General features: G+C 40.0%; 1 protein-coding gene across 4 annotated transcripts in view; it reads right to left on the minus strand.

Annotated features, from left to right (window-relative positions):
- Window positions 1-21,784, minus strand: part of ABCC9 (ATP binding cassette subfamily C member 9) — a 67,835-nt gene that overhangs the window by 38,546 nt on the left and 7,505 nt on the right. For all 4 annotated transcript variants that reach the window (XM_086610557.1, XM_009977927.2, XM_086610555.1 and 1 more), the window contains exons 6-15: window positions 16,984-17,178; window positions 13,740-13,904; window positions 12,011-12,166; window positions 9,767-9,901; window positions 8,377-8,539; window positions 7,239-7,279; window positions 6,182-6,324; window positions 2,958-3,066; window positions 1,428-1,538; window positions 435-507 (exon numbers count right to left, since the gene is read on the minus strand). In XM_086610557.1, the coding sequence (XP_086466683.1) occupies window positions 435-507; window positions 1,428-1,538; window positions 2,958-3,066; window positions 6,182-6,324; window positions 7,239-7,279; window positions 8,377-8,539; window positions 9,767-9,901; window positions 12,011-12,166; window positions 13,740-13,904; window positions 16,984-17,178 (1,291 nt within the window). The remainder of the gene's footprint in view (window positions 1-434; window positions 508-1,427; window positions 1,539-2,957; window positions 3,067-6,181; window positions 6,325-7,238; window positions 7,280-8,376; window positions 8,540-9,766; window positions 9,902-12,010; window positions 12,167-13,739; window positions 13,905-16,983; window positions 17,179-21,784) is intronic.

A 21,784-nucleotide genomic window follows, 5' to 3' on the forward strand; every position in this document is an offset into this window, starting at 1 on the left:
GCTGTGTCTCTATGCACCCACTGGCAGCCACTGCTGAAAATAAAATACTGAATTAGATGGACCCTTGGTTTGAACAAGTCTGGAGTTTTCCCTCTTTCTTTTTTAAATTTTATTTGTCTATTAAAAATAATAACAAATTTTTTTTTGCAAACATCATTTTCATATTTTTTCTTACTCTCGACTTTGTTGCTGCTATTATTAAAAACTATAAACTATATAGGTATATAAAAAACATGCTTTTTTAAAATTTATAGTACTTTAGGTTAATGATACAGCTATATGACCAATACATTTCATGACCTTGTATACATTTTTAATCCTCATTTTTTCTTATAAAAATCTGTGTGGTTTTGTGCTTTTCACAACAACAAGAAATGGAATTAGTAGCAATTTGATATTACACATTTCATGTTTAAGGGGTGCATTTGTCCTACCTGTTGGAATTCTGATGTTTATGTTGGACAATGTAGCTAAACCACTTCCCCATGAAAAGTATCCATTGGTCACCTACAAAACAATTCAATTTCCATATATCAGATATATAAACACATGAGAGGAAAAAAAAGTCTAGTTTTGTTTTAAAATATGTTACTAAAATAAATCTGTGATTAATAGAGATGGTGAGGTACGCTCATACACAAAAATAGCAAGTTGGGTTAGTAAAGATTGCCAAACTCAGAAAAGTTTGTGAATAAGAAAAGTTATATATGCAAATATATATACTGCATGAAACGCAATAAAGGGATGATCTTGAGTTGACCTCTATTCACCAAATACTTTCATTCTCTTGAGTATGAGATTGAAGACTAAGAATAATGATCACAAGACCTCATAGGTGACAATGTAAATAGCACAGCTTATCAAGGAATGACTCATTCTGCATATTGTTATATATTGCCCCTTGTGAATATATTCCCAAAGTACAAATTGAATATTCACAAGATTTATGCTGGACATAAGAAAAATGCTCCCCAGTGGACCCTAGCCTTTTTGTGCATACTTCCTTTGGAGTTGTCAGGGCCATGAAACATTCTTTGCATAGAGCACATATGTGGGGAAAAGCTGGGCAACATGACTTAATGTCATAATAAATGTCAGAAAATGACTCAAAAGTTCTGATCTTGGTCCTAAGAGTGAAAGAGAAGTGCATGAAGGGAAAAAATCTGTATTAATTTATGCATATCAGATCATCTAGGTGTTGTTCCTTTAGACTCATGATGTCTCTTTGTTTCCTGAGAAGACAGGGAATCAATATAAAAAGCTGGTCTGAAGCGAATTCTTCTCACTTTATTTTTGGCTAAAGCGCTAATTTATTTAAGGTCTTGTCCTTGCAACGGACAAGAAAAACAGCAGCAATTGGGGACTATCTGGTACTGTTGCAGGAGGCCCTGCTCCTCATAAAGAATGAGACAATATTTTAAAACCACCTTGATGGCAATATCATCTATGTCCACCGGACGCATTTGCTTCCTTGTTGGCTGTTCGTAGCTTTCGAGTTGATACCTCAAGGGCTGCCTCCTGTTGATGGCCTTGGTGTGCTACATAGTGAAACGAAGAAAGGAGAAAAGTTGGAATTCTCAAGAAAGGAGAGCATTTGGTTCCATATAAAACAGACAATCCATTCCCTTTCCTCCCAACATTCTAGGTCACAAGAAGAAACCCGTGCTTTTCAATATGTGTGATAATAAAGACGAGCTACTATGAGGCACGTGTTACAATGTTTTAAACACTCTTAACTGAAGTTAATGGGAAATATCTTTCTGATTTTGGTTCCCCATGCATAAAAATCCCAAATTTCAGTTCTGTCATCCTCCTCAAACCTAAGTCTGCCCTACCTGAGGTATCTCCAAACAAAGCTGTGCCAAAAGTGTAATGACATGCAGAATTACCAGTTTGGCTCTTGGAAGCAGAACAGCTGCAGGAGCAAGAAGCGTTATCAAAGTAGCTTGTGCAGAGTACCTCACTAATGCATCACAGTGATTATGGAGGTAGCTCGTTCAGAGCTACCTGTGGTATTTGTAAGTGCCACCATATTGAGCTGAATCAGTGGAATCTTAGTGACTCCTTAGAATTGGGTTGTCTACAGTGAATGATTTAACCTTTACAGATGCTACCTTTATTTTTCCCCCTCCCCATCATCTAGGCTTTGTTTTTCTCTGTAGGGCTGGGCAAAAGGTGGACAAGAGAAGCAAAACAAATGCTGAAACAATTTCATTTTTGTTTCCTTTATTACAGCTGTTAAGCCAGAAAACCAAGAAAAATGTTGGTTTGGGTTGGCAAACTAATTTAATTCAGCTCAAAATAAAACTTATTTTGTGCTAATCCTTTCTTTCTGTTGCCATCTTTAAGTTTCAATCACATTTCAAATGATATAATCAGTTTGAAACAGTGGAAATATCTAGCCTTAGGAAAACATCAGAACGAAAAAATACCTCTTCCCAAATCATCTCCCTTGGGGTTTTTTGTCCTCAAATTTTACTCAAATTCACTGTATGTTTAGAACTCCAGAAACAGCATTTTAGAATGAATTCCTATTTCACAAAATTTAGTGTTGTTTTTCCTACCCCCAACACTGAATTTCCCAAAGCAGGAATCAGTCCTACCTAAAGATGCACAACATACAATGGGTTGTACTGGCAATACACAGTACAAACCCCATAACCACAGGAAATGCGTCTCAGTCATTTATGAAAACTAAGATTGAATTTGAACCCTGTGTAAATGTGTTGGTGTGTTATGGGATTTTTGCTACTACTGGCACTTCAGCAATGCTTAAATGTGTTTGGGGATCCTTCATCTCATAGAAACAGATTCCTACAGAGAAGAGGGAAAACTGGTCAATGTTAGAGTCAGGCTAGAAGCCAAAACTCCCAAGCCCTATCAGCTAGTCCATTGGCCTTGTACAGGGCTATATGGCCTCTCTGCTTTGAAATTCAGTGTCATAAACCAGAACTTACCAGTCCTGTGTGCTTCTTACAGGATTCATATGCTACAGAGCTGTCCCCACCTCTCCAGCTGTCATCTCCAATCTCATCACTCAGGAGAAACTCATTCAGTTTCTGTACACTTGAAAGAAAACAGGACAGTGAATTAAATAAACCCAGGTTTCCGTGAGTACATCTCCATTTTTGTGCAGTCCAGTCAGCAGGATGTATCAGAAGTGTTCCAAAAGGAGTTCATGGGATACTTTTGGTTTCCTATTGGACCACCTGCCACTCTGATGGCAAGTGAAAAAGTATTTATGTGGAAGAAGGACTGATGAAAATAATTAAACATCATACTGGTAGCTGGGAATGAAGAAGAGAGCTAGTCAAGCGAGTTTCACTAAAGCTCTGTGGGAATAGTTTCCATCTTGGCTGGCTTATCTTTTCTGTGCCTTTCTCGTGCCTACACATAGTCAGGCTGCACAAATGAGTCACTCACCCACCGACATCCTCCAAAAATGTCGATGCGCTAGGTGCATCCTGAACACAGCTTTTGCATACACTGCATGCAAACAGGACTGAATACTGCACAAATCAGCACAGCCATGGCCAGCCCTGCAGAAACACAGCAACATCTCTCTTTGCCTACTTTTTAAAACCGTCCCCTGGAAAATACAGCACACAGGTTCAATTCATTCTTCATTATAGATAGGACAACGGGTAATGGCTTTAAACCGAAAGAGAGTAGATTTAGATTAGATATAAGGAAGAAATTTTTTACAATGAGGGTGGTGAAACATGAACAGGTTGCCCAGAGGAGCTGTGGATGCCCCACCCCTGGAGGTGTTTAAGGCCAGGTTGGATGAGGCTTTGAGAAACCTGATCTGAGGGAAGGTGTTCGTGCCCATGGCAGGGGGAGTGGAACTAGATGACCCTTAAGGTCCCTTCCAACCCTAACCATTCTGTGATTCTATGATTCGATCCTCTTTCTGCTTCACTTCCTTTCAGAGTGCTGTAAGCACTTTGCTCTTTATTGTTCTAGGGAAGTGATGAACAAAAGCACCCACCAGTCATGGTGAAGCTGTGTTACTTTGCAAAAACTAAAATCAAGGTGCATTAAGCCAGAGACTGAGAAAGTAGAAGGACATATGTTTTCAGATCAGTGATTTCTGCAAATGGGAAAGTAGTCCTGTTTCAAGGCCTGTCTGAGCATGTCTGGAAGTGTTCGAGGCCAGGTTGGATGAGGCTTTGAGAAATCTGATCTACTGGAAGGTGTTCTTGTCCATGGCAGGGGGGTTGGAACCAGATGATCTTTAAGGTCCCTTCCAATCCAAACCATTCTATGATTCTATGATTATTTCCTCTATTTCCTCCTGCCAGTATACCTATTCCTATCTCCTTTTCTGAAAGGAAAATTTACATGTCTCACTCCTATATCAGAATTTCAGTCTTACATAAGTGCATCAAGCAAGCATTTATCTTCTTGTAGAAGATAAGAGACCCCATTCTGATCATCTGCCTCAGACAACATCAGCTATTACTTGGCATTTGACAGGTACCCTCAAAAGCTTTCATGGTACTAGAACTACTCTTTACAATAAAATGGAGATTCTGATCAAAGTATAAACACTTAATCATAACACAAATGAGTGCAGACTCATATACACGTGTTTGATTGATGACAGAGTCATGGAGTGGCCAAGCACACATTCTTCATTCTTCACTTGGGGGACATGATGTTCATGGGAGAAAGATGTTAGGAAATAAGTTTGCCAAAGGGTGAAGTTTGTTTTGGCAAATATGGTCTTTAAATAATGTCCTGAGGGGTGGCCAGCAGTGCTAAGGAAAACGTACATGCCATTTTGATATTAGGGCTATGCTAAACATAGTGCAGAGATGTAGAAGCTGGGATGATTTATAAAGGAGACTTCAGATTTTCCACTAGTCAGAAATCAGTCTCAACATAGAGAAAGTCTCTCATGTGGCCTTGCTGCTGCTTCGATAAAAATAAACTCTATTTTTTTTTTTTTTTTTTAAAGCAAGTGTGGTACTGGCAAATGACAGCTGTGGAGCTTGAAGTCCCCTGGACTGCTATTTGTTATTACCATTACCCACCAAAAAGAGGCAGTGGCAGCAGCAATGCAATACCTTGCCAATGTGTCTCGGTTTTGGCAAGAAGGAACTATGTTTCTGGGTGGGAAGGTTAGTTCAGTCTTCACATCCTGCTAGTGCTTGGCATCTGACACATTACTTGCCAGCCAGGTGTCAGTTTGTGCCTCTTGGGACATCTTGGCAGCATGTCTACATAACTGCCCCATGACCATGACTCTTTCCACACAGACCACTGACGCAACAGCCAAGAGTCTGAAATTTGACTTACTACCAACCAGCTCCCTTGAGATTAAGTGCTCCACAGCCCAGCATGAAGGAAGTTGTTTTATTGGGCTATTTTCAGAAATAAATGCCTGGAACATATGCGTTTCTGATGAAGCAACACATTTTATGAGTTCCTTTTCCTTTTTTTTTTAAATCTTTTCACTTCATGCCAACTTCCTCGGTGTCCTGCCACACAGATCCCTAACCCGCACAGACTAACCTCCCACATGTCTGCCTTGCCACGCTTCCTCACCTGCGTCTCTCTACTGCCATTCAGGGGAACAGTATTTCCTTTATAAGAGAGGTCCTTTACGACTCAGTTTGCCTTGAGCAACTAGTCCTTCAGTGTCTAATGTTCCTCCATCCGCTCTGTTTCCTAAGACAGTCCATGCTAGCACTAGTCAATGAGAGGAAGGACAATACTAAATTCTCACTTAAAGCACAATGCACCCTTTGTGGAGGTAGCTCCACAAGCCAGTTGCTCTTCCTTCCTTCCATCAGTAGGGCCAGTCTTGCTAGGCAGCTTCAGTCTCTCAGCTTCAGTCTCTCATTTCCCTTTGTGTTGACAAGAGCTCAGAAAAGTACTAGGTAAGAGCAACGGTGAGTGGCCACGCTGTGAGAAGAGCAGCATATCCCAAGGAAGGACAGTCCAGCCAAACTTGATTGAATTATAACAAGAACGGAACATTTCTGTGTCCCTGTTTCATGCGATAAAAAGAAATGGTTACTCTGATTTCTCTCACATTTGCACACATCTGAGTCCCACCTCTTAACCCTCTTCCATGTGAGCAGGTAGAAACAATCTTTTTCTCCGGCACCTTTCCTGTTGTATCACTGAACGTAGGTGTTCAAAACTTGGAGAAGCTGGAAGGGCCACTTACCTTATGATAGCCTTGACTGCAAAACGAACCACAGTGGAGAGCAGGAACAGTGGTGTCACCAGGATGTGAAACAAGGACAGCGATGCAAAGGCCTGGGCAGGCTGCAGTGGCTTCTCACTGGTATATGCATAAGTCACAAAGGTCTGTCACATCAGGAAAAGAGCATGTCAGGAGAAAGGCTCTTCAAAAAGATGGACGAGGACAGGAAGCAAAATATTTTGCTCAACTAAGGCCAATAACTATATACCTTAATTAATCTCAGTAAACTGAAGAGAAAGGTGTCTTCTATTACAGTGAAAAAGATTTTAAAAACTTGCCAGTGATTTCAAGAGATCTATACATTTAAGAATGAAAAAAATTTCTTTGCGAAATCAAAGCATTTCATTTTGTAAAGTTTTGTGATTGATTTCAGGGTTTAGAGGAAACACACAACCCAGAAAAATCAGTAAGAATCTAATATATCTCATGGTTTTCTTTCATAGATGCAGAACTATGGTCATATTTCATCCAATTCTGGTACACGCTGTCAGCATACTCTGAGTAATACCCTCAGAATTTGGTCTATGAAGACTCCTTACTGACTGTCATGCCATAGTTCCTCTAGTGCATTAGGCTGAGATTTAAACCTGGCCAGAGGACAAGAAAAATTTATTTCTCCTTTCCTGGAAACTGAAATGGTGGCTTATAATGCACTTTGAAACAGGAACGATTTTCACTGCTATACAATAGAAAAGCAAAGCCACCCAAAACCCCTGCAAAATGAGAGCTTCTCAAAATGGATCTTCTAGCAAGCTGCAGTAATTTTTTTCTTTCTGTCTTACAGTAAAATTTTATATTTCTTTTTGTTTTTACCAATCCAAACCACAGCTGGTGAAATATCAGTTCTGGGAATGGGCACTTCCAGTGTCACACTATCCTACACTTAGCAGGGGCACATTAACTCATCTGCTGGTTTTATGAGGAATATGTCCTACAATAACAATGGTGTCCTTTCTTTCTCCTCCTCTCATTTTCTCTCCCTTTTCATCAGAAAAAGTGAAAAAAAACCATATCTTACTGCAAGAACAGCAGCTATCGGTATGGCCGCATTCATAAAAACTGTGAAAGAAATAAAATAGGCATCAGATTACGTGAAATAAGAAAAAAAAGTTCTACAATTAGTTGTATGGCACTAGAAGAATACAGTTATTTCCAGTTCAAGTAATTAAAACTCCCAAAGGAAAATTCCTCTGCAGGAAGACATTTCCTTCCACGACAGAGAGAGATCTTAAACGCATAGACTGATAAGCCAAGTAATTCTCTCATTTGTATACTTTAGTGAACTGGGATAAAAATTTTATGTTCATAATTATTATGCAACACAATGAAAACATTACCCTCTCAGCATTTCTACATTACAGAAAATACAATTTATTTCAGACGCTGATTTATCTTTCCTGATAGTTTCCAGAACTGCTAATATTATCTGGAGCCTCCTTACTATAAAACAATTCGTAACTCTAATGTCATAATGAAGATGACAGAAAACTTACTTCAAAAAAAACCATCAGCAAGACATGCTCTATATTTTCAAGTTTCTGTGTTATATATTTGTTACGTCTTTTTATTTTAATCACATTCCATATACACAAAAAAAAAGTGTCATAGGCACAGCTATATCTCATTTTAGTTGAGGTCAGGAGGAATGTTGACATGAATCACAGAATCATAGAATGGTTTGGGTTGGAAGGGACCTCAAAGATCATCTAGTTCCAACCCCCCTGCCATGGGCAGGAAAACCCTCCACTACACCAGGTTGCCCAAAGCCTCATCCAGCCTGGCCTTGAACACTTCCAGGGACGGGGCATCTACAACTTCTCTGGGCAACCTGTTCCAGTGCCTCTCCACCCTCAGAGTGAAAAATTTCTTCCTTATATCTAATCTAAATCTCCCCTCTTTCAGTTTAAAGCCATTGCCCCTTGTCCTATCACTACATGCCCTTGTAGAAAGTCCCTTTCTAGCTTTCCTGTAGGCCCCCTTTAGGTACTGGAAGACTGCAATAATATCACTCCGGAGCCTTCTTTCTCCACACTGAACAGCCACAAGTCTCTCAGCCTGTCTTCATAGGAGAGGTGCTCCAGCCCTCAGATCATCTTTGTGGCCCTCCTCTGGAAGAACAGGATCCGTTTCTGAGCACTAAAAACCTAGTTACTTACTAGAAAGAGATGTATGAAGTGCAAAGGTTTTGAGACTGGTGAGTTCCTTCATTCTCGTTTCTTCCACGCTAGTACAAAATATGTGCTCCCAGGCATACAGCTTCAATAACTTAATGCCTTTTAGTATCTCATTGGTTTTCTTTAATCTCTCAGTAGAATAGTCCTTCATTTGAAAAGAAAACAAGGATAAGAAATTGACACCGGTTTGTAATTTCAATGACAATGCCCTTTTCCCTTCACTTCTGTCATAAAATTCATTAAAGATTTATAATTTGTTTGTGATTTTGTACAAGCCTTCAATTGCCATACTGAGTGAAACAATATAAAAGTCACTGTTCTTTGGAGATACTAAAATGCTTAGAATCGGGAGGGGAAATTAAGTGACCCTGTTCTGAGAAGAAAAATAAACCAAAACATCCGAATCCTTCAAATAGAGGGTGAAACCCAGGGAGGTGGATTAGTAGGTCAATGGTGTCTGCAATAGACAGAAGACTACATGTGTGTAATTGCTGATACAGGATTCATTCTGGGATTCACACAGACCAGTCATGAAAATAAGTGAGATGTTTATTGATGTATTTAGCTAATTGCACTCCACCAGAAAACAGGAATAATAACTTTGGGTAAAGTCCTAATCCAAAAGATGTTATGAATCAGAGGAATTCAGAAAAGAGCAAAAAGAAAGATTCAGACTATTTCTGAAATAAGGACTCGATGATCTCTAAGGTCTTTTCCAACCTAGAAATCTATGAATCTATGAATCCTCTGTTGGTATAAATTGGCACAACTCAGCAGGTGAAGTGTGCTGAAGATTAGATCCAAGTATGTATAATTTGCTTACTCAATATTAGGATAACAAGGATCTTTAAATATTTGACAACTCAAACATCAAAGCCTGATTAAAAAAGTTCAAAGATCATGAGAATAAAGTTAAAAATTAGACAAAGTATCAGAAAACAATTCTAAATGGTGAACTAAATCAGATTTTTAGAGAATACCAAAGCTTGGGGTGAGAGCATAAAGTCCCTGGCCATTTCAGAGGGGGGCTGTACACATTCTTTAATATTGTCACCCTATAATCCATTAGTCATTTGTACCGTTTGCTAACATCCCATGAAATACAACATCTGAATATAGGGATAACACCCTTTCATGGAATTTAATTCAGATGAAACTGTGCTAGTTGGGTGAAAAACATTCTCTGCAGAGAAGGCAGGTCAAGGCCCACATACGTTTTTCACATTCTTGTCCGACAAACATTAGGAAGGAAGAGATACTTAGCCACAGAAAAACAGAAAGGGAGGCATGATGGGATTAAGGCACGGTTTGCCCAAACCTCTGCAATGAGTGCTCACTAACAGCGCAAATGTGACTGAAACAATTTACTTACGAGAGTGCTCTTCTGAGCCTCAGCCAACTTCGTAGCTATGAAGTACTGTATCGGAGCTAACAGTACAATGACGGCGGCACCGACCAAGGCACTCTCTCCCAGTAAATTATAGAGTAGGATCACGCCCATTATTATCTATGAAGAAAAAAGCAACATAGGAAAAAAGTAGATTTCAATGTGTCAGAATGATGATAATAATAAAAAATATTTGTTCTTCTAATAAACAGTTAAATAGTTCGTAGGAATCAACTGAGCCTGTACTTCAGGACGTCATGTTTGTAAAGTGTGGGAAATGAACCCAGAAGCCTTTATTTTCAACATTAACTGCACAGTTTGTGTTACTGCCTGGTAGTCCTGATTCTAGACGAGGTTTCCACAGAACTGAAGGAGCACTAAAATAATGGTGCTTGCCCCAAGGCGTTTTGCAGAATCACTGGCCTCAAGTCTTATTTACACTAGAGCTCCTTACATCACCCGGGAAGTATTCAAAGGTCTTAGGACTGTCGTGAATCACAGTTGCATTGTGTCCTAGTGGTCCTCTTGCAACTGCAGACAGAGGCACATCTAAGACAGGCACTGAAGCATGGTGCAGATGTGCTGGGAGTGACCCAAACCTGAGCTTGTGCATCAATACCATCTAGTTCCCTAGGAAAATACCAGGAGGCTATAGCCCTACAAAGAGTTCCCACAAAGGTTTACCTGGGAATGGCTCTGACGCACTTACCATGATTCTGGTTCCTGTGTTAATACAAGTTCTACTACTTAAGTATTTTTATAAAAAGCTCCACTTGATGGTACAGAGTGGTTCTCAGCAACAGGGCGTACAGAGCTAGTTCCCTGCTTTGTATTTTTGCTATCTCTTCAATGATAAGTTCTGTATTTAAATCTGCCTTCTGATTATACAGTATCAGAGACAAGAATCAGGGGAGTTCAACACTTCGAAAGCATTATTTAGCTTTTCAGGCTTCTGTAATGTAAATTAGCATACCTACATGCCATTTTCTTAGCAGAATAATACAAGGTTACAAGCAGCAATTTGTACTTGGGGTAAAGTGAAGCCCTTACTGGTGGCCTGATCCTGCAATGAGTTTTTGTTCTTGATAACAGGCCATAACCGGTGGATACTCAATAGATTTTCTAAGATTCACCACAAGCTTCAGCAGGCTATGGCTATGTTGGCTCACACTGGAAGGATATAAATCCAGTATTTGCTACAAGCTGTTTTGTTTGAGGAAAGGGCAGCCTGGATATAAAACAGTGGCTTAAAATGAAACCCTCTGTGTTATTTCTAACTTCAGTTACCATGCAAAGCTTTTTGTCTTTTTCTCCATATTTGATTTCACAATTCTCTAAATCCTGCTCAATCCTAAAATAGATGCATAAAACCATTATTTGTTTCCATTAGTAGCAGTAATTGCCGACTATTATAATTGATTACTGATATAATTCCAGGATTTTCAGCAAAATAGATCTACTATAAGAGTGGCTTCTATTCCTTTTTGAACTTGCTTAATGTTGGCAGGATCGCCTATAGGTAAGAACTATGCCAATCCCACCCCAAGCTGAAATTTTGAAGGTGCTACAGGACTCTAAGCTTCATGGAAAAACAGTGTGGCTCAGGTCATTAAGTCGTTTAGCACTTTTGAAGATTTCTTTCAGGCTAATAATTCTTATCTTTCCTTCCTACAGATTCGCCTGCAGATCTTTCTCAGCCTGGTTAAGAAGCAGATGTTTAGAGTAACTAAGCTTGTTTAGATGAAAGCTCCTCTGAGCATTTGGTGCAGGACAGTGTCGGTGCTGCTGCCAGCCACTGAGCAGCATTCAGTCACGTTTTGCTCCTGCCACAAAACGCGGTTACAAGGGGACACTGCAAATGCAACACTTGGCGCTGGTCAGATGCCTGTGCTGCTGCCACGTGGCAGAAATAAAAGCAATGACTTGTGTCAGTAGTGGAAGAAATATGAGCAGAGAAAGGATGATAGGTCATAATTTTTGAAGTCACAGACCATATCCATGACATGGAAATCCTGCTCAAAAAAATCCTCTCTCCTTACTGGCCCTCGGCGAGACAGCCTCCCAGCCCTCAGAGGAGATGATGGGCCACATTTCTGCTTGTTAGTCCTCCTGGAAAATGGATATGAAGTCCAGGTTCCCCTCTGGATTTTGTAGCAGTCTCATAGACATATACTCTTTTCAACCAGGTTGGAGGATCTCTGAAATCAGGCCCTTACTTTGATGCTCTACCTGAACAGGCATTGCCCACAGATTGGGGCACAGGAACAAGAACCACATTAATTGATTCGTTTCTATGGCAACCAAGTTATTGATTTGTCCCAGCGTCATCTCTCCCATGGACAAGTTGGATGTGGAAAGCCTCAGGATCTTATTATATATCATTGCCTGTGGGAAAGGAATAAAATGGAAGATATGAAAATGATATCACTGGAAAACAACAGTTTCAGCAGGACATTTCAAATGGCAGTATCAGTCTTTACCTAAGACAGCCCTCTCCCAGTCTCTCACCTGAGACAGAGAGAGAGATGGAGACAGAGTGAGAGAAAGCACAAGAGAGAGCTGACTTTAAAAAAATCCAATTCCTCTTAAAAGGTTTGCTGCTTAACACAGACCTAAAATAGAACACAATGACAACAAAACATCAAAATTTAGGAGACTGGGCAAAGATCTTTTTTTAACAAACATTTGGTGAGCCTGCTGCCTGCCTTTCTTCGACACTGTCTGTCAAAGAGATCCTTGTTTCTGATAAGATAGTTAAGCTCATGCTGTGAAGTTTTGATGGGGTGTGGGGGGGTATGTATTCCTTTGGGTTTCTCTCCTCTACCTGACCATCCACCTCCATAAAATTTGTAGGAGCTTAACAGGGTTTAAAATTAATCAGGGCTTATATCTACAAGAATTTTAAAGATGAATACTGTGAATCCAGTTCGTGGTTATGACCAAATATCAAACACTGCAGCTTCAAGGACATTTTTAAAATAATTTGTGCTCTTTGCCCTGTTTAGTCCACGAGCAAGGTAGACCCTGCAGAATTAACCAGAAACGCCTACAGACCATGGTGATTTACATCAGCTGCTCATGGTCCTAAGATTCCCCGTTTTGGCAAGCAGGAGTCAGAAAAGCACAAGGAAATAATCAGGTACTCCTTCCTCACCAAGTCTGTAGCCTCTATCCTGGGAGAAGGCAGAAAATGTTTGAAACAGCTGCATCCACCACAGTGCACACAAAACCCAGAAGCTTCCACGCTGAGATGATATTCCTGTGGTTAGTTACACCTGGCAAAACATCGATTCCAGCTTCTGTTTTGCGCACAGCGCTACTGCTGCCTGCAGAGTTTGGTCTGGGAAGATCCCTGCTGCAACCCACCCACGTTCTGAGCCGGAGCTGCTGGCTCCAGTTCACAAACATGACTTTCACAGAGGGTTAACGGATGCTGGTTTTAGAGACACAGTTTTGGAGATGAATCACTCCCGTCCCATCCCACAGAGCTCTTGTGCAAAAGGGCATAAATATTCAGAATCACCACTCATGATACATGGACAATGTTCCTGGAAAACATAGCTTGGCCAAAGACACTCTGCAGATGACTCTGCTTACAGTCAGCAGAAATAACCTCATAAGCAAATGAACAAAGCAGATGCAAAGCCAGAACGGCGCTGCTTATCTTCATATACCTAATGTCACCTGCAAAGGTATGTTCTTATACGCACAGACTGAGTGTTAAAACTTCTACATGTTGTGCAGTGGTTTTAGTTTTTAGCAAAAGGAGTGGCTGCCATCAGTTTGGCTGTGTCAGTGATATTACTTTTTCCAGTTTTCTGTACAAAAACGCAGTGCCTATCTTCTCTCAAGCAATTGTTAACTGAGTCTTCAGATAAAGAACAAGACAAATGACAGTACAAAGCTGGAGCTATTATTAGTAAACTTCTTGGCAGATCATGGGAACATCTTTGCTCACCAGTAAAGCACCTCGTAGGTTGATGCCAGTTTCTGTAGTCACATAGTAGGATGCCTGCAGGAAGGTCCTCTGCAAGATAAGGGCCAGGAAGAGAAGAACTGCCAAAACATAAACATTCCTGAGGAATTCCTCTGAGGAAAGATACGAATTTGATGGATCCTTCACCTGAAAAGAAAGGAAAAAATGATGAAAGTGGCATAGAAGAGATTGATATTCTTGAGATACTGGAAACAAGGAAATTCAGTCATTGCATTAGAATAAAAAAATATTGATGGTATCATGGGAAAGTTATGGAAATCAGATTTCTCACTGTGTTACGTATCAAAACCATTTAGATACAAGTTACTACAATACTCTACTCATGGTCCAAAGACTTAGGATCTTAATTTCTAGTAGTTTAAAATGAACTGGTTTTAGCAGGAAAAGGTCAATGAGATCATCATGTTTGCCCCAGCCTTTGTTTCTCAACTGAATTCTGATGATTTGTAGGACAGAAATGCTACTCAGTAGAAAATAAAGCTCATTCCACCTGCACCACGAAGATGTTGCAGGAAAATATTTTTTATTATATGGGATTAATTACTTATGTTGCATTTGTACATTATAGAAATAATTCCTTCCAGAAATATAGTCTATTATATCTGTGAATTCTGAATAAAATAAGAATATTTAGTGTAGTGATAGGACAAGGGGCAATGACTTTAGACTGAAAGAGGGCAGATTTAGATTAGATATAAGGAAGAAATTTTTCACTCTGAGGGTGGTGAGGCACTGGAACAGGTTGCCCAGAGAAGTTGTAGATGCCCCATGCCTGGAAGTGTTTAAGGCCAGGTTGGATGGGGCTTTGAGCAACCTGGTGTAGTGGAAGGTTTCCCTGCCCATGGCAGGGGGGTTGGAACTAGATGATCTTTGAGGTCCCTTCCAACCCTAACCATTCTATGATTCTATGATTCTATATGTATGTCAGTATTCCCCACAAAATGAGGTTTAAAAGCCTCAACAGGGGAAAAAAACCCCCAGTCTTGTTTAAACCACTTTATTTGTTTCCATTTTCTAGTTTTTATGTTCAGTGTGCTGCTCTGTTTCAGGCAGAAAAGGAAACAAATGTACCAAAATACTGCAAGGAAGGCTGTTCCTTTGGTATTTCCGATCCAGCTGGAAGCAGGATGTACTGAAATTCTTACAAGAAAAGAAAAAAGAAGAAGGAAAAAGCCTGTTCTAGTGAAATACCCAGTCTGATTCTGAGATGAAAGGTTTGGGAAATATTGGAAAGTAAGCCACATACCCACCCTCTTGAAGATTCCTTCATCACTCTGGATTACTCTCATCTGCTATGAGACTGCAGGCAGGAGAGAGGTTGCTCCGAGCTGTCCAGGCTCACCTCATTCCAGTGACCCCAGCCTCACCACACCACATATTCATCCCTCTGCCACAGGCAGCTGACACCCTAAAGGTGTCTATGAGCACCTAACAGTGTTTTCAAAGGTCCAATGTCTGTAACACCTAAATCCCACTGAAATAATAGGACAAAGTCACTGAATCAGCCCAAGACATTTTGAAATAAGGGCTGCTTAAGTGCACGATTAGTCAGATAAATATATTTGAAAACTCTTCTTTTAACGTTCTGCTGCATCTGGCTTCCCCATGTTTACATAGTGGGGATATGAATACTAAAATAACAGTTGTAGATACCTTTATTAATCTACCTAGAGTTCTCAGGAATTAAGGGGGAATAGCAATAAGATTCAATTAATTCACATTAATTGAAGCTAGAGAGAATTTAAAGAGGAAACGCATAATAACAAGAACAATCAAGAGAAAATTTATCAAAATCCATAAATTAAAAGCAAATGTATTCTGAAATGTATCCAAGAGAAATAGCAACTGTCACTAAGCCAGGCTCTTGGAGTGTTTTCAAGTTCTCCAATGATTTTAACCTTCCCTTCAGCCAGTGTTGATTAAAACTTAAAAACCCCACAACTAAAACCACTACATTGAAGAGTATCAAAAGATAAAGGAAGAGGACAAAGTACAGATTCCTAAATTTGAGATCCAGAAATGATCATTTCTCAAGCTAAAATACCTTGTTTGTTCAACATGCAAAACCTCCACATTTTTGAGGCAAAATATGCACTTTGCTTTTTAACTCTGTGGCTCAAATCCAACACGTAGAGGTTCAAGGATGATAAAGAGCTCTATTTGACAAGCTGCACAACTAAACTCTCCTTCTTCAGTGCAATGGCAGAATGAGAGTCTAAAGCCAAATTCAGACCATCAGTCAAGAGAACGGATGTCAGGAGCGAGTAGTCAAGGAGAAGATGTTTGGATAGTGATAATAGTCAAATGCTTTATCTGGAGTGGAAAATGTTATTCCGTTACATACCTATCTGCTCATTCAAATACAAAACACTCACTGCATAAAGTGTATGGAGATGTTTCTGTATCAGAAGACAGACGTAGGAAAATGTCTTCATCGTGTCTTCCCTGCTGTCAGCTAGTAAAATAATTTTACCTGTATCTTGTCAGTAGTTACTAATAAACACTTTTTTCTTATGATATAAAACGTTCTGTATCAGAGGCTTGCTCAGCGCTTAAGGATCGCCTCTGAAAGTTCATTCTCATTGAAACTAAAAAAGAGCTGTGAACTACTATCTTTTGGGCATCTCTAGAATCAAGAATGCCACTGAATAAAGCAGATGCTTTTCGACTTCTCACATGTGCCAATGCATTTCAACACAGCAACAGGCACCATAATAACAGGGAGTGACTACTCTCGGCTTCCCAGTGGAAAACAAATTTCAGAGAGCTCAAACCTGCCAACGAACTACAAATATACAGATGAACAGAAATTAAGCAAAATTCCCAGATTCATCCTTGCTGGATGCGTCACTAAGGATCACCACCAGTGGGTCTCCTGCCTGAAATGAGGAGGCACAGCTGAAAAGCAGCAGAAAAGCTGTTCCTTCTCCCCAGAACTGCAGGGATGACTCCAAGAGGCAGACAGCTGGGCAACTGAGGGAAGCCTGAGCTACCTGTGATGCATTCATACCAGAGGCTTCCACTACTCAGGTTTATAACTTCACCGCCTCTCACCAAAAAATACTCAATTTACTTGAACGAAGCAATGAAATAACACAATGGCGATCACAGACATATAAAAGCATGCAGCCAGACATATGAAATACCTGATACGAATCTAGAACCAATACCAAATAAAGTTTTTCAATCCATGTTGCCAGGTTACCTTTTCTGTTGTATTTGTATTATTGGTTGTATTCTGGAAGCCCTGGACAATGCCAGAAATGCATAACGGCCCAGCAAAACCCAGCAAGTCAGCCAAGTAACGGAACGTGCTGCTGAGAAGAATTGGTCGTCCAAAAGCACTGTACATGGCCAACCATATGGAGGGACTCCGATTGGGCTGGTCTGCTACCTTTTTCTGGAAAACAGAGAAACAGGTATCAATGAAATAAGAAGAGGCCTCTCTGGCTGTATACGGCAACTTCCATTTCTTTCCTTTCTGGATGCCCCAATGGTTCCTGAAGGGTGTTTTGGATTAGGTGAGGTAGCAAAAATGCTGTAGTTATCAACAGATTTCAGACATTCTTCATAGCAAATTCAAATTCTGCCTCCTCTTGGTAACTGTGGTTCCTCATCTCTAAATCCTAACACTCTTCTGAACCTGTGAACACAGGAATGCAGACACAGATTAATCGTACTGGCACGTAGCCATTGCTCCTTGTCACGTGCGTGCTCGGGAACAGGTCTGACCTTTCAAGCCCTTGCTCGTATGGGTTATCTCGACTTTCACAGTAGCTGTGAAACCACTTGATCCAGTAAAGGCTTCTGATGTGAGAAAGAGATTGAAGGAAAAAAAAATGGACAGACACCTACAAGAATGTAGTTTAATTTAATTTATCCGGATTTTTTCTATCTCTTGGATGCCTTCCAGGAAGATACATTTCAGCCGATCACTAATTACTGGGCTCAAACAGGTGAAAGTAACAGGCTATGTTGAGAGGCAAGATTAAATCAATTAAGGGTTCTTTCTAGCCTTCAGTTCTGTGAATCTATGCAGTATCACAACTCTTGCCCTAAAACACCGACCAGCAGATATCTCTGTACCTAGTCAGAGGAGTTCTGATGTTTCTGAGATCCTTTCAATCTAAAGAAGAAAGAGCTTTACTTAACAGATCCATGGTCTGCAGAGTGCTTCCTTGTGCTTCAGGCCGCAGCTTTTGACACTTTAAAAAAGCATCTGTCACTTTTCAAGTAGCACAGATGCCTGTGAGTTGTAACCCAAGCCAAGCCCGATTGAGTGTTCACAGAGACGTTTTAAGTATAGCCCAGTAGTAACAACCCCCTGCCCCAGCAAATTAACCAAAGAAAAGCAAGTATGCCTGGACTCTGCCTGGCTGCCTCACGTCTTTTTTCCCTTCTTTTCTCAGTTTTTCCTGTTATGCCACTTCAACAGTGAGATAGAGTATGTGCATGGTGCCAAAAATGTACAAATGTAGAGCAGGGCCAGATAACTGTGTACTGGCTTCTAGGGATTAGGGCAGGCTGGTCGTACCCAATGCCAAGAAGCTTAGTAGACAGAAATAAGCAGCACGGGGACAAATTACAGCTAAACATTTCAGAAAGTGGCAAGAATGAAACTGCTTCTTCTGCTGAGGGAAAGAGCACAAGGGCCTCATGTGAGTTTCCTGGGCAAAAGGCTCTGAATTTGTCACCTAACAGGTTTTGAGCCAGACTGCACTGCAGGGGCTACCACCATCCTCCTCAAATAAATGATCAGCACTTTAACAGCTTGATGGGAGCCAAGCTAAATTATTAGGAAAACACATCAGCTGTCTTCTGGAAAAAGTTACACATACTATTCTGGGCATTCAAGTAATGGTAAATTTGGTAAATGGCAATGGTAAATTCTTATTCCTTTAATAAGATTTTACTATTTCAATAGTCATTTTTATACTACTACAATTCACATAATTGCCATCACTACATGAAATCTATTTACTTTTCATTGGAAAAAGTACTACTTGGATTAAATTATCTAATAATCTCTATTGATAAACACTGTGTTTCTTCTTTTTTTATTCAGGACTTCAAATTTGCTGAAGTGTCTAATGAGGAGGGGGGGAGAAAGAAGAGTGGATTTTTCTTCTACCTCAAACTCTTTTCCAGAATGTTTCTTGAGGCCCAGTGCAGTATAGTATATTTTATGTGCAAACCCTATCCTTCATTTAAGTGCTGAAGGCTGATCTGTCAATCACCACTCATTATAGCTCTCTGATGACCACTGACATGTTTCAGTAAATCCACAACTGAAAGTTTGATCAATGTCATAAGAATTAAATAAAAAGCTCTGTCTGGGCTTCCTGCATCAGAAAAACGTTACTACCATGATTATTCTTTTCTGCAGTTTCCCAGACCCTTTAAGCCTCTGTGACTTGGGAAGCCTCCTGAAGCCAAGAGCTTCTCCTGGGAATGAGAGGCTGGAAGGACACACTTTCCTTTCAGAAGGTGAGAAAAAGAATCTTAAAACATAATGTTAAAAATGATCCAATTACAGAAAAAGAGGGGAGCTGTTCTAAAGACAGGGAAGAATTGCAGCAACACAAACATGAGCTTTATCAGTTTACACAACTATGCATTTCGGTGCCCTGTTTAAATTTGCAGAGATTATTTTTGTTGGTATGGTTGGCAGCATTTGTTGTTCTGTGAATCACCAGGCTGGACCACTGTTCTCACCTGTGGCACTTGCCTAGATTTTTCTTGACTTTGTCACCTCCCTTTTAAATCACTGTAATTTTCCCTACCTTGAGCACTCAACAGTTGAAGTAAGGGCAGTGAGAAAAGCACTTGCTGGTAAACCAAGCCACCTTGAAGGTATGCCTCAGGCTATAAGGAAATCTGGCTGTTCCCTTAGTGTTGTAGCTGACAGCGTCAGCCTGATGCTGACGGGCAACGCTCTGTCCCTGTGATTCCTAGCTGTCTAACACACCTTGTTTCCTCCTCTTTCTGCCGTAACAGGTAAGATCCACAGTGGCACAGCAACAGCAGCTATACAAAATTCTTCATCCTTGACTTTAAAACCAGCACTTTTTATCACACCATTCCAAAAGTAAAACCTTCTATTGACTATCAGAGCAAATCACACAGGATTTTGGTTGATGGGGTAAAACAAATGTAATATCAATGCACTAAATCCATTTTGGGATATGTAATATATGATGCATTAGTATGCGGTTTGAAACATCTAGACCATTCATACAGAAACCAAAATAAAAGCCAAGCAACAACAGAAACAGGATCAAATATTTTGAGGGGGAATTATGTGACAAGTACTACCTACATATAGTACATTGGTCCAAGAATCTGGCTGTGAGAGTTTCACTGCATACCATTAAGTACTTCTTTACCTTCTTAATCTTATTAAAGAATTCTTTATCTGCAGCCAAAATGTCCATTAATATAGTAGGAAATGTGAATGTGTATTAAAGAGAACATAATGAATTTAAGGTCATGGGTCTAGCCCTATGTGTACAATGTGCATCACTGCTTATTCTGAAGAAGCAACCTTCCTATCCACAGTTAGAATTTCTCCAGGATTCTTAGAAAGGTATGATAAAAATACTGCAAGATGAGGCATTTCTGTTTCTATAGGAGACTGTCCAGAAAAGTGAGAAAATACAGCATGTCCATCTCTTAGAATATTTACTGATGGTAAGAAATAACGAGCTAAGGAAAGCCCATTGCAATGTGGGTTTTTTTTTGGCAACGCTTTGTTTAGGAAAAAACTCAAACAGCATATTTAAGTAAGCTTAATTATCAGAAGAGCTTGTTTTACCTGCAGTTTTATAGTATCTTCTAATTGAAAGAACACATGCTACATTGTTTTCTTATGATAGGCTGTGTCATGCTATTTTGCCAAACACAAACTATCTACAAACCCAGTAACAAATGACCTGCATCTTATTGTAAGAGTTGGAAGGCCCTTTGCAGTAGCAACTACCATACTAACAGCCAGATAGAATGCCGGTAACCAGTTATTTAGCTTTGTATTGTGTTGGTTTATATTACTTAATATTATAATAGAATCACTGATAACCGGTTTTAAAATTCTATAAAATACCATGTAGCATGAAAGTGATACTAAAATTAAACTACTCCATGCTTTGAAAAAATTACTTATAACTAAAGAATTTGGAGTAAGGAATGTCTTCATAATGCTAAGAACTGCTTGATGAAAATTTGAAAATGTAAAAAAACCACAGAACAGAATAATGAATTCATATTTGTCACTGAGAAGTGTTAGCTTAGGTCTAATGTGCCAGTGGGCAAACTTTCTGGCAGGAGTCAGAAGAATTCTGTCCAAACAGTTGAATATGCATTTCAGGAGTTGTCCACTGACATCAAAGAAAACAAGTAAAGGTTCCACCCAGTGTTCACAGACTTCATGGTTACTCAAGTAGCAAGATGCTATTTTAGCAGAATATAGCAGCCATAAAAAGTTACTCTCAGACCCTCTAGTTTACACTCCTGTATGCTTGGAGCCAGGTTTGGAAAACAGTGAATTTGAGAAAACAGCAAACAAAATTTAACCTGACTCATTTCCCTCATGCTATTATTTGGTTGAGAACTTCAGCTAGTTTCAATTTTCGTAGCATGCAGAAGGGATAGCAAGACAACGACATGTGAGCTATCTCAGAGGCATTTTGCAATACAGAATATTCATGGTCGTGTTCAGCATCTTTCATCAAGACGTGATAAGAAAGGTTTGGAAAGGAACAGAAGCCTTCTTTCTGCAGGGCCACGGAGCACAGCTGAGAGCAGCTATCTCCAGGCACAGGCAGGGGTTACCCCACTTAATCCAGAGGATGCTGGGGGGCTTGCCTTGCCAGCTGTGGAAGATTAGTGTAAAATAAACCCTGGCAACAGAGACAGTGACATATCGCCTCCTCCAGATTGCAGACCACGCTTCAACTTGAAGAACTTTTCTAATTCTTTGGCTTTTTTCTCACCCAAGCATGCACAAACCA

This window comes from Tauraco erythrolophus, chromosome 4 (genome assembly GCF_009769465.1).
Source record: "Tauraco erythrolophus isolate bTauEry1 chromosome 4, bTauEry1.pri, whole genome shotgun sequence".
Taxonomy (NCBI): Eukaryota; Metazoa; Chordata; class Aves; order Musophagiformes; family Musophagidae; genus Tauraco; species Tauraco erythrolophus.